At 39.8% G+C, this 13,515-nt stretch overlaps 1 protein-coding gene across 5 annotated transcripts in view; it reads right to left on the bottom strand.

Annotated features, from left to right (window-relative positions):
• Nucleotides 1-4,668: 4,668 nt before the first annotated feature.
• TMEM170A (transmembrane protein 170A) overlaps nt 4,669-13,515 on the bottom strand; it is a 19,455-nt gene continuing 10,608 nt past the window's right edge. For 2 of the 5 annotated variants that reach the window (XM_014454351.2, XM_006087073.3), the window contains 2 exons: nt 10,688-10,858; nt 4,669-7,808 (listed from right to left, as the gene is read on the bottom strand). In XM_014454351.2, coding sequence (XP_014309837.1) covers nt 7,678-7,808; nt 10,688-10,858 — 302 coding nt within the window. In that variant the 3' untranslated portion in view covers nt 4,669-7,677. Of the gene's footprint in view, nt 7,809-8,837; nt 9,011-10,687; nt 10,859-13,515 lie in introns of all 5 variants that reach the window. The other 3 variants (XM_006087072.3, XM_006087074.3, XR_001347896.2) reach the window with 2 other exon arrangements.

Genomic DNA, 13,515 nt, shown 5'->3' with positions numbered 1-13,515 from the left:
ACATGCGCAGAGAGTGTACGTGATAGTAACGCGACACTTCCGGGCCAATCCTGTGGCAGTTATCCCAGCACGGGCTCCGTGACGAAGCGATGCGTACTGGGACTTGTAGTCTTTGGTGCTACATAGCACGTTAATTTAGTAAATGTACTTTACTCAAAATTACATATCTATGGGAATATAGTTGACCCTCACTATTTACAGGTTGGTATTTTCGTATTCGTTTACTTGCTAAAATCTATTGTAACCCCAAAATCAAAATTAGCGGTGCTTTCTGGGATTATTTGCAGACATGCACAGAGGGTGACAATTATGAGTCGATGCGTTTTACCAGCTAAGAATGAGCAAGGCAGACGATCAGATTTTCGGTTCAGCTCTCATACTGTGTATAAGTGTACTTTTTGCAGTCTATTTAGTGTCACATGGGTTTTGTTTGTTTTGCTCCCACCATCCCTGCTGTGCTGGCCAGCTGTGAGCCCCCCTTCTGACTGAGTGGGGATCCCCCTGTGGGAGCCCACTGACCACCAGGGGGCAGCTCCTGTATTGAGCATCTGCCCCCTGGTGGTCAATGTGCATCATAGCGACTGGTGGTTCTGGTCCTCCGCTGTAATGATCGCTTAGGCTTTTATTTGATGGATAGGAGTGTTAGATAAGCTTTGTTCAGGCATAAGTTGTAGCGCTGTTGGCTGAGAGTTCAATGTTAATGAATCAACAGTAAGATTCTAGTTAATGTTTTTATAAAACTTTAAATACTTAATCTTTACCGTTTTTCAGGATTTTATTTGCATTACTGTACAGTATACAGTATATGTTCAGAGTACTGTGTATGTTTACAGTATGTGAATTTTGCATTGTATATTATACTGTGTGTATTATATGTGTACTGTATGTGTGTGTGACTGAGGGAGAGTTAAACTGTATTGTAGTGCATTACACAAAAATTCTGTAATTGGAGTAATTGTTTCATTGTGAAGAAATACAGCAAATAGTCTTAGCCAGCGTCGGCCTGTGGACTGAAGAGTCCAGGGGTAGATTTCGGTCAAGGTCACATGCCTGGGTTGCGGGCTGGATCCCCAGTGGGGGCATGCAGGGGGCAGCCAATCAATAATTCTCTCTCATCATTGGTGTTTCTCTCTCTCCTTCCTCTCTGAAATCAATAAAAAAAATATTAAAACAAACAAAAAACACTCTCTCAAAAAACAATGAAATACAGCAAATAATTATTTGTAAGAAGAACATATTAAGGTGTCTTTGAATAGAAACACACATAAAACATTGTGTATTGATCAGTTGTCAAAAAAGTGATCAAAGACTCACAGGAACCCAACTCCACTTTTCCCCCAACAGTGGTTCAGTATTTACTAATGGAATGTGTGATGACTTTATAGACATAACTACCAAGAACAACATTCTACAATTCAGACATCATCCACATGAATCCTTCCTTCAAGTTAATCCATATGGAAGTGCAACCATATATAAGTTTAACATTTAATCAGACTAAATTTTTTGTTTGATTATAATCCAATATGCAAATGAGACATAGACAACTAATATCTTGTTTGTTCAGGTTTAGGTTTTGTTTTTTGTTTTTCACCTTAAAATTGCTCCTTTTTGATACTCTGTACTGTACTGGATCTGTTATCCAGTCCTAGAGTTACCTAAATCAAAGCATAGATGAAACACATCTGTGCTTTATGCCGGCAAACTTTTAAAAAGCCTAATTGAAACATAATTCACACACCATAAAATTTACCCATTTAAAATGCACGATTCATTAGTTTTGGCAGTCACAGGCTTATGCAATCATCACCACAATCAATTCTGGAACATTTGCATCACCCCAAAAGGAACCTCTTATCCATTAGTCACTCCTCATTTTCTCCCCAATCCTCAGCCTCAGGCTAATCCTTTTTTTCTCTATAGATTTGCCTATTCTGGATATAAATGGAATTATATATGCGGTCTTTTGTGACTTCTTCTTTCACTTAGCACATTTCAAAGTTCACTTGTCTTACATACATATGGAATTGCTTGATCATATAGTACTTGTGACTTACCTTTTGAGGAACTGCCAAACTGTTTCCCAAAGCAGCTGCACCATTTTATATTCTCACCAGCAGTGTATGAAGGTTCCAATTTCTCCACATCCTTGCCAACACTTGTTTTTATTATAACATCCTAGTGGGTGTGAAGTGGCATTTTCATTGTAGTTTTGACTTCTACTTCCCTGATGACTAATGATGTTAAGCATCTTTTCATGTCTTATTGCTATGTTCTTTGAAGAAGTGTCTATTCAGATCCTTTGCCTATTTTAAAATTGGGCTATTTTATTGTTGAGTTGTAAGGTTTTTTGTTTTTGTTTTTTTAAAAAATATATTTCTTTATTGATTTAAGAGAGGAAGGGAGAGGGAGGAAGAGATAGAAACATCAATGATGAGAGAGAATCATTGATTGGCTGCAATCCGGGCATGTGCCCTTGGCCAGAATCGAACCAGGTACCTTTCAGTCCACAGGCCGATGCTCTATCCACTGAGCCAAACCAGCTAGGGCGAGTTGTACGTTTTTATATATTCTAAATATCAGTCTCTTATAAAATATAGGACTTGAAAATATTTCCTCCTATTCTGTAGTGTCTTTTCACTTTCTTGATGGCATCCTTGGAAGCATAAAAGTTTTACATTTTGATGAAGTCCAATTTATCTAGTTTTGGCTTTTGTTCCTTGTGCTTTTGGGAGTGTATCTAAAAAGGCTTTGACTAACCCAAGAGCACAAAATTTACTTGTTTTCTTCTAAGAGTTTTATAGTTTTAATTCTTACATTTAGGTCTATTACCCACTTCAGCAGATCTTTCTTATGGGAGAATAATAGAAAAATAGATATGAAATTAGGATCCAGTATTTGGGAGTTTATCATTCTTACCATACTTTTCCTTGAACAGTTGAAGGGACCCTGCAGTGACAAACTGGGATGTAGTTGTTTGCCCCATCACTGGGATCTGAGTCTGGGGAAAAGGATACATTGGACTTCCCCAGCATCATCCCATTTCTCTCAGTCTCCTCTTTAGCTCATCAGTATTCTATACATTAGTTCAAATTCACAACCAAATTTTCCAACCACATTAAGGGTGACCAGGGGAGGAACTATTTTTTATTATGTCACATAGTTTAGTAAAGAGGTCAAATATTAGTTAGCAGGCCAAATCCAGCTCAAAGACATGTAATATTTGACCTGAAAAGATTTTACATGAATTTAAATTAAGTTGCCAGCACTTACAAACTGAGAGATTTCAAATAATTTAGATTTCCAACTTCCCTTGAAAAACTGGAGAGCGTGTCAACTCTGGGCTCATATTCTCACAAAGTAGAAATCGCCTGGAACTGAGCAATGGCTTTAGACAGGGCTCTCCAGTGGCCACAATACAAATCCCAACTCCCTACAAGATTCCTGGTTAATTACTACGTTATCTTGGCAATAATTTACAGGGTCCTCTCTGCCAAACTCAGCACCTTTAGCCCTTCACCCGCCATGGTCTCTTTGCACTATCCAATCTTCAGTTATCACCCTTTTGAAAAATTGAAAGTTTTTCCTCTGTTGGGTCCTGGATACATACAATCTTTTTTTGAAATATATTTTTATTTATTTCAGAGAGGAAGGGAGAGGGAGAAATGGAAACATCAATGATGAGAACCATTGATCGGCTACCTCCTGCACTACCCTTACTCGGGTACAAGACTGTAACCCCGGCATGTGCCCTGATCAGGAATTAAATCATGACCTCTTGATTCATGGGTCGATGCTCAACCATTGAGCCACTCCAGCTGGGCAGATCTTGAGGGCTTTTGACTGAATTCTGCATGTATCCTTCTGGGATGCTAAAAACATTCTGTATCGTGATCTAAGCCATAGTCACTTAAATGTATAAATATGTAAAAATTCATCAAGCTAAGCATTTGTGCACTTTACTGCACAAATGGATAGGCATTCTCTTGCCAGACATAGTATGTCTGCCTACAATGCCTGGAACTGTAGCGGTCATCTCGTGACCATGGGGTAAGATGCCCAAGCTGGACAACCCAATTTGCTAAACATGGCAGAGCAAAAAAAGATTTATGATGTCACAGAAAGTACTAAACTAACTTTGGAGTCTCTCTTCATGTAGACTTACTAGTGAAATAAAAATTTCCCCTCTATCAGCTTTCTGCCATTTCAGTGTATAATCATACAAAGGCTTGTTGATGGTAATATATAGCCCACAAAGTGGAGTTAATAAGACTCAAGTTCACATGTAAGTACAGTTTAATCACATCTTTGAACAAGAGTTTTACCGTAAATAAGAAGTTGAACATAAAAGAAATATAGCTAAACATGTTATGTACTGTTATAAAAACTAACAAGAACTGCCCTAGCTGGTTTGGCTCAGTGGATAGTGTGTCAGCCTGTGAACTGAAGGGTTCCAGGTTCGATTCCGGTCAAGGTTGTGGGCTTGATCCCATTGTGAGGCATGCAGGAGGCAGCCGATCAATAATTCTCTCTCATCAATGATGTTTCTATCTCTCTCTCCCTCTTCCTTCCTCTCTGAAATCAATAAAAATATATTTGAAAAAACAAGAACTTAAATTAGACAACTTTATTACAAAAGATTAAACTCATTGGCAACTGAAAAAGAAATAACAGTTCCAGTTCACAGAACTGAAAGTAATTCTTTATTGATAAACATTTATACCAGAATTAGAAATGTCAGTAGAAAAATACAATTTAAATAATTTTTCATCGTACAAAGATTTGATCATTTTGACTGTAGCAGTTAGTGAAATAATCTAATACAAAAAGTTACGCTGATTTTAGTCACAACCAGCCCAACAGAGTGCACAACAAGAAATGCAGGCACATAAGATGTTCCGCATATAGACAGCTAATGGCACCAGGGCTTCACATTCCAGGAAATGGTTTCTTAGGGAAGGTTATATGCATTGCAGTTGTAATAAGAACTTAATTCAAACCAAAGCAGTCAGAAAGGGGCATTGGAATCAAAAGCCAACATACAATTTAAAAACTTAAACAACATAAGGAAGGGTTTAAAAGTAATTATTTGCATGAACTTTTTCTCACTAGTTTGGACATTTCCTAGGAAGTAATGTTTTGCTGCCAAAAAAAAAGTTAATAGCACAAACATGTTTCTCTTGAAATATTCATTACGCATTTAAATGTGGACTTAAGTTTTCATGAAATGCCTTTACCCCAAACACCCATTTTAAAGAATCCAGAAATCAGTTTTTGTGGTTGGGTGTGGTCTCCCTCCCCCACATTAAAAATAAAAAAGGAAAAGTGGATGCACAGCAGGGGAATGGGATGGTTGTATGTGTCTCTTAAGAAAGCCAGTTGGTAAAAATTCTTAAAAATCTATAGATGATAAAGTAAAATGTTCAACACAAATGCCAATATTTTTTCTTCTGAGCAACTACCCCCAAATAATTGTGTATTTGAGGAGAAAAATTAAAAAACACACAAAACAGTTTTGTTCCGAAAACATTTCAAGCTACAAAGTTCAATTTACATAAAGTATATATACATATATTCACAGAAGAATGTTCACATACTGGGATGGAAGAAACATTCAATTTGAAGATACATTTTATATTTGAAGTTTTTAAGAAGAGTGGATAATCAAAATATACAAAAACACGAAAGAGATGGAAACAAAAGACATCTTTCAAAATGCATTAATTTTTGTGTCTTGGCTCTAAAAGAAAAATAACCAAACATTTAAATCATAGATCAATATGGCCCACCTGTTTAATTTGTGAAATTCTACCCAAAAGAATGTTGTGTGAACACCGCACTTTGATAGAGATGATTAAAATCACTTCTTATAATACAGGCTACAAAATCCCAAATTTCTTAGACTGAATGGCTACTTTTCAAAATCACAGCTCCTTCAACTGAAAAATCGTCTTAAACTAAAGACTATTTTAAATTTTAAAATTTGCTTGAAAGAAGGATTTGAGCATTGGAGAGTAATCTTATTGGGGTATGTCTAAGGACATTTGCCTGCATTCCAACTCTACCTATAATTTCCCACCTAGTCTGAGTATGTCACCATAATTTTGATAAGTAGTCTAATGGCCTATTAGTTAAAAGAAAATGTCCAGTTAATTTCCATGACCTCTTTGTAATTTTTATCTTTGACTATCCCTAGTAAATTGGTCCTCCCAGCTATTTTTATTCAAAAGCCAGAATGCATATTTCTTCAAGTAGAACAGACATGGTCGTGTGTACATGACCTCATGGGCTGTCAGCCTTACTCTCACAATGAAAACTTTCCTTTAGAAACGTCAGACTTCATTACCAGAAGCTATTTGGAAAACAGATAACAACATTGATTGTATTCCACACAAAACAGTTTCAATGGTCAGCGTCAAGTTAGACACTAATTTTTGCAATCCTTTCTGTTTTGAAGGTCACAGTTTCAGGCCTTTTAATGAAGAAGAAAGCTAGGCAGTAGAAGAAATTTTAAATAGCTAAAATTGGGTTTTAAAAAACTCAATATTTAATTCTCTTTAAGGACATAAATTCTCTAAAGGGAAAATGTAAAGGGCCAAGTTGAAGACATATCTGAAAATTAAACTTCAGGCACTTTCTGGGAGTGACACACAATACTGTAAAAATGGGCTGAAGACCCACCACTAAGGAATTAAGACGACTAAGTAGCTCTTAAGAGAAATCAGTAACCCTAATGCTAGTTTAAGCTGAGCTTCTACAATTTTTCAAGAGCCAGTAATAAACCAGTCAATAAAACCTATAACAGAATGTTTAAAGTATCTTTTCTTTATGTGCCTTAATGTCAAGAGTATCCTAACCCATTTGGCTTAGAATTTTCAACTTGAATTATTTAATGGGGTATGTTTCCAATTAAACCAAATAAAAGTAATAGAATAAAAATGATAGGGAAAGGTGGTACTGGAATTCTGAAAAGTCTCAATTAGCTAGCTTATTTTGATAAGATTCACATCTTTTAAAATATATTAAATAATCAGAGGTCAAGATCGTTATCCATAAAATGTCACATCATTCAGTAGTTATCTCCTTTTTTTAAAAAGAGTGGAATCAAAGTCACTGTTTGTATTCTATATATTTTTTCCCCTGTTTTATTTAACCAATTTTGCTCACAAAGCTATACTCAACCAAAACTATTTGGCACTTACTATCATGAAGATGTAGCAAAAGAAGAGCCTGCAAATATTAATCATGATTAGATCAAATACGATTTTTAGTACATTATGCTCTGCTCAGAAATAAACCAATGTTTTCCATAGTTTTTCTGAAAAAATGCAACGCTGCATTTTCTCGCAGAATATTGTACATTTCAGTGTGAAGACTGCTAACCCAGAAGCACCGCTGCCTTGGCTTTGGGTAAAGGTGCACCTGTGAAACTGCTTAAATTAAATATCAAAACAAAATAAAACTTGATTTGTTTTGGTTGAGAACGACAGGAGTCCAAAAAGAGCTTCAATTCCTTGGAGCTTCAAATTGAAGAAAAGGCTGAGATGCTATTCTTCACATACTTTTTCATCCAAATTGCTTCCATTTAAAGGACTAAGAAAACACTACTTCCCTTATTGTATTCTTTCTGCGGATTCTTTAAAACTTAGGTTCGATGTCATAGTATTAGGGTGCATGCTATAGAGTAGCTAAAATCCGTAAAAAGGAGACCACCACTACACAAAACGTCTGTCCAGTGCCCAAGGTGAGGGCTTCGAATGGTATCATATCTTTTCCTGCTGCTCGGTATACTCCAGCAATTGCTGCACCTGTTCAAAAAGTCAAGTGTTAAAAGAAAAATCAAGATTAATATAATCATGATATTATATTAATAGCACTTAAAATTCAACTATAAGTAAAATGTTCCAGATTTTTACATTAAAATTTAAATATTATAGAAATGTTTTGTTTTCCCTATTCTTTTTGCTGACTAGCCTAGGTTATAAGTATTCCTTATAAGGTTTGCAATTTAGTGACATATGCTTTTAAGTGTTGAAAAGTGACTCCTTAAAACCAAGAGTCTCCTGGACATAGTGAATAAAACCATCGGGAAGTCATAACCCAAATCACAAAGACTGCAATTTACATATGATCTGATTACAAACTCAAAAACATCTCTTTATTCCCCATGCATTTAATAGGTAACTAATAAATTCTTGGCAATAAGTGACAAAGAATTTTCTGTGTGAGACTGAGCAAGAAATATTTCAGGAGAAGCCACAGGGAATCCCCACTCCACTTTCTACTATACTCAGAGTTCCCTTCAGGAAATGGATGGAGAAGGGAAGAGAGGGATACAGAAAGGAAGAGAGGACTCTAAGCCTATAAATTTGCTATTAATTCAAAGGGTGTGAAGGGAGGGATACTCAGGGATTCCTTTCTGTTCCCTATGTCAATAATCATTTTTATTATCTTATTCACTATAACTCCCTAGAAACTGAGTATCTACTCAGGTACACATCTGAGTTGCTGAAGATGCTCAGCATCTACCAAGAAAGTCAAGATTTCATTAATTTAAAAAGAACAGATCCAAAGTTTCCAGATGACTCCCCCAAATGCTCCAAACAAAATTCTCAGTGTGTTCATTCAAATATTATGTATTTCTATGTTTTGTAAGGTGTGATACCTATTTTCATAGTACACAGGATCTCGTTGGGGACACAGGACAGAAGCATAAGCATGAAAGAGATTTTGAATGAGTCAAAACAAACAGTGTCTCAATCACATGTCCACACAGTTTATAAATGTGATTTGAACGTATATTAACATGTTTTAAGAAGAACAATATTAACTAATACCTGTGTTGCTTTCCTGGAACATTTACGACTTTGAAATGCCCACCTCCAGTAGCAATGCATACAATACTGTGCTACTAACATCTGAGAGGCACATGTTTCATTGGGCCCCTTTATAATTTAGCTCCAAAAAAGTTGGTTGGGTAGAAAGAAGCCAAAGCAACTTGAATTGGGCCCTAAAGTGGGATTTGGATGATGAAGATGGGAAGAAAGGAAAAAGCTTATACAAGGAGCAACAACATGAGAAGAAAACAGAGACTCTAGGCATAAAATCTTAAAGACAGAAATAAACATGACATTTACTGCATAATTACTATGTGTTAGTATTATGTTAAATATTTTATAGACACATTATTTCATTTAATCAACACACAGCCTATGAGGTGGGCAGTGTTTACTCCTATTTTACTGATGAGAAATCTGAAACAGGTCTTCAGAGCCAGTACTCCAGTCAGGAAACTGGAGCAGAGGGTCTCTGAAGACAACTGATATAGTTAAAAATATTGGGTAAGGCCTGTTATGGAAACTCCTTTCTGCAGACAGGAGAAACTGGCCTCCTTCCTGTGTTATCACAAAGGTTTCACCATTTACAGAACATAGAGAAAAGAGGCCACTTTGTCCCCAAAGCCCCCTCCAGTCAAAGAGACAAAGGGAGATTTCTGCTTGAAGCCCAAGGTTTAAATTCACAGGGGAAATAAAGTTACAGATTAGTAGGAATATTATGTTTCTATTTTTTAAGAATATACTTATGCCCTAACCGGTTTGGCTCAGTGGATAGAGCATTGGCCTGTGGACTCAAGGGTCCCAGGTTGGATTCTGGTCAAGGGCATGTACCTTGGCTACAGGCACATCCCCAGTAGGGGGCATGCAGGGGGCAGCTAATTCATGTTTCTCGCTTATCGATGTTTCTGACTCTCTATCCCTCTCCCTTCCTCTCTGTAAAAAATCAATAAAATATATATATATATTAAAAAAAAAATATATATATATATATATATATATATATATATATATACACACACACTTATGTTTTACATGTATACCCACAAAAAAGTCTGCAAGTATATACCCAAATGCAAACTGTGATTATCATTTAGGGATGTGGAAATGGAGGATTTTTATTTTTGCATTCTTATACTTTTTAACTTATATAAAATATACATGTTATTTCTATTTAATTATGACTTTAAAAGGTTTAAACTTATTCTCATCCCGGTGACATGAGAAAAGCCAAGAAAAAAAACACAGGTAAAAATAATTTATAATATGAATGTTACTCTGTTTTTTATTCAGAAAGTCCTGAGAGGAAAAAAATAACCAGGTCCTTTTTAAAACAAGAATTCTTGTCATTGGAATTATTCTTCCATCCTTAAAGTAACCACCTACCAAATGGAAGTGATCAACCATCCTTCCACGCTATCAGTCAAGTGACAGCTAATGAGGAAGGACCAATAGCTTCCAAAAGGCAAATATCTTTCTTTTGCTGGTGACCTATGTCAGATGTACCTCACAAAGCTGGACAACGGCTTCCCTGAAGCCACCAAGAGAAAACCTGACTCAGGAACTCAAAGATATTAGCCAAATATGGGGGCCTGAGGGTGAGGAAAAAAACAATATAGCCCTGCCCACATGGCTCAGTGGTTGTGTGTTGACCTATGAACCTGGAGGTCATGGTTGGAGTCTATGGTTCAAACTCAATAAAAATATATTTTAAAAAATACATTTGAAAAAAGGACCTGTGGTTAAAGACCATCCTTTTTCTTCATCCCACTCAAACATGTTTCTAAAATGGGTCCTGAAATTGACTAAGTCATTATGAAATATTTTGACTGATATTTTAATGTCTAACATACTTGTCAAGATTCCAGCAGTAATTGGTCCCACGATGCCCATCAACAGGATGCCTACAGACATGAACCTACCATATTTGTGATGTCTGAGGGTGAAGAGGGCCAGTAATCCAGCGGGGACATGAAAGAAGAGAGAGGACACCAGTGCCCACAGGAACACACCATACCACATCTCTACAAGGGAAAGCAAAGAAAGGTCACAAATCACTGCCTTTCCCAGTGCAGTCATTACAAAGGGGTGGTCATTATACCCAGTCATTCACTCTCAAAGCCAGTCAGTTGCAATGCATGTTCATCAGTCAAGTATCCAAATATTGATGGTTTTAGAGGGACCAGCAAACTACAGCCACCACCTGTTTTAGTACATGAAGTCTTACTGGAACAGAGCCATGCCCATTCATTTAAGTCTTGTCTATGGCTGCTTTTTAGCTACAAAAACAGAGCTGAAAAGGTGACAGGGACCACATGGCCTACAAAGTCCAGAATATTAACTAACTGGCTCTTCACAGAAAAACTTTACCAATCCCTGATAAACTACCCCCACAGATTTGAAAACTGCCCTAAATAATGTCCCTCCCATAAGAAGTTACAAGCGTAAATTCATTGACAGTTCATTGCAATCAATGCCTGTTGATTTTTCCTAGCTTTTTTACTACCCAGTCTCCTAAACTGGAAAGCTATCCTATCTAATAAAAGAGTAATAAGCAAATTGACCGTCACTCCAACACACAAGAGGGCTGCCCCCATGTGGTCAAAGATGACTGCCACAAGATGGTCAGCAGGGGAGGGCAGTTGGGGAAGATCAGGCCTACAGGGGGAGGGCTGCAAGAGAGGACCAGGCCACCAGGGGGAGGGCAGTTGGGGGCAACCAGGCCAGCAAGGGAGGGCAGTTGGGGGGACCAGGCCAGCAGGGGGAGGGCAGTTGGGGGGGACCAGGCCAGCAGGGGAGGGCAGTTGGGGGGACCAGGCCAGCAGGGGGAGGGCAGTTGGGGGTGACCAGGCCAGCAGGGGGAGGGCAGTTGGGGGAAACCAGGCCAGCAGGGGAGGGCAGCAAGAGAGGACTAGGCCAGCAGGGGAGAGCAGTTGGGGTGACCAGATCAGCAGGGGAAAGGCAGTTGGGGGGCACCAGTCCACCAGGGGGAGGGCAGTTGGGGGGGATCAGGCCAGCAGGGGGGGCAGCAAGAGAGGACTAAGCCAGCAGGGGAGGGCAGTTGGGGGCAATCGGGCCAGCAAGGGAGCAGTTAGGTGTCGATCAGGCTGGCAGGGGAGTGGTTAGGGGCTGATCAAGCCGGCAGGCAGAAGCGGCTAGGGGCAATCAGGCAGGCAGGCAGGCGAGCGGTTGGGAGCCAGCAGTCCTGAATTGTGAGAGGGATGTCTGACTGCCCATTTAGGCCCGATCCCACACCGGACAGTCGGACATCCCTAAACGGGCAGTTGGACATCCCTTGAGGGGTCCCAGATTGGAGAGGGTGCAGGCTGGGCTGAGGGACATACCCTCCCCACCCCCCTGTGCATGAATTTCGTGCACCGGGCCTCTAGTCTATAATAATAAAAGCATAATATGCAAATCGACCAAACAGCCTAACAGCAGATGACCATCCGGATGAGCTTCTGGATGAAGCCAGGGCTACAAGGACCAAGGCAGCCACCGCGGCTGCAAGGACTGAGCCCCTTGCAAGAATTTTGTGCATCGGGCCTCTAGTACAATTATATTCATTCAACAATCATTTTTAAGACAGTGCAATAAATATCAAGCCACTGCCTCCTTTTAGGATATCAAAGCTCATTGTTTTTTAAAATCTTCACCCGAAGAATGAGGATATTTTTCCACTTTTTTTTTCTTAGAGAGAGTAGAGGGGAGGGGCAAGGAAGTGGGGTGGTAGAGGGGGGAGAAAGAGAGGAGAGAAACATAGTCGTGAGATACATTGACTGGTTGCTTCCCACTCGCATCCCGCTCACACCCTGATGGGCATAGGGGGTGGGGGTGGGGGAGAGAATTGAACCTGCAAGGGAGGTACATGCCCTTGACCTGGAATTGAACCCGCAACCCTTCTGTGCATGGGCCAGCACTCTAACCACTGAGCAACAACAGCCAGGGCCAGAATCTACACTAATAAAAGAGAAAAATGGTAATTGGCGTACGACCGCTACCCTTCCCATTGGCTAATCAGCGTATCCTTATGCACATTAACTGTCAGCCAAGATGGCGGCCGGCAGCCAGGCAGCTGGAAGCGAACATGAGGCTTGCTTGCTCCAGTGACTGCAGACTGCAACGTTCCCCGCCTGACTTGCCGGCCTCTGAGCTGGCAGTTTGAAACATTCTAACAAATATAGCCGGCTGGGATCTCAGAGCTGAAGTTATACATTGTTTCGATTATAGAACGGCAAACAAACCAGCAGCGGAAGCCTCAGAGCTAGAGCCAGAGCTAAAGCTGGCCCAGAAGAAAAAAAAAAAAGAAAAAAAGGAGCGGTTGGGAGCTTCAGTCAGCCTGAAAGCAGCCCTCAGCCCCTCACCCAGTCTGGCCAGGCACCCCAGTGGGGACCCCCACCCTGAAGGGTGTGTGACCAGCTGCAAACAGCCATCATCCCCTCATCCAGGCTGGCCAGGCACCCCAGTGGGGACCCCCACCCTGATCCAGGACACCCTTCAGGGCAAACCAGCCGGCCCCCAGGCCTCTATCCTATATAGTAAAAGGGTAATATGCCTCCCAGCACCCGGATCAGCGGAGCCGCGAGGCCTCCTGGCACCAGATCAGCATGACAGGGTGCAGCGCCCAAACCCCCTGATCGTCCTGCGGCTCTGTGACAGGGTGTGGCATCCCAACCTCCCT

This window comes from Myotis lucifugus, unplaced genomic scaffold (assembly GCF_000147115.1).
Source record: "Myotis lucifugus unplaced genomic scaffold, Myoluc2.0 scaffold_35, whole genome shotgun sequence".
In the NCBI taxonomy this organism is placed as follows: Eukaryota; Metazoa; Chordata; class Mammalia; order Chiroptera; family Vespertilionidae; genus Myotis; species Myotis lucifugus.
The sequence above is the reverse complement of the archived record's forward strand: the minus strand, read 5'-3'. Positions and strand labels throughout refer to the sequence as shown.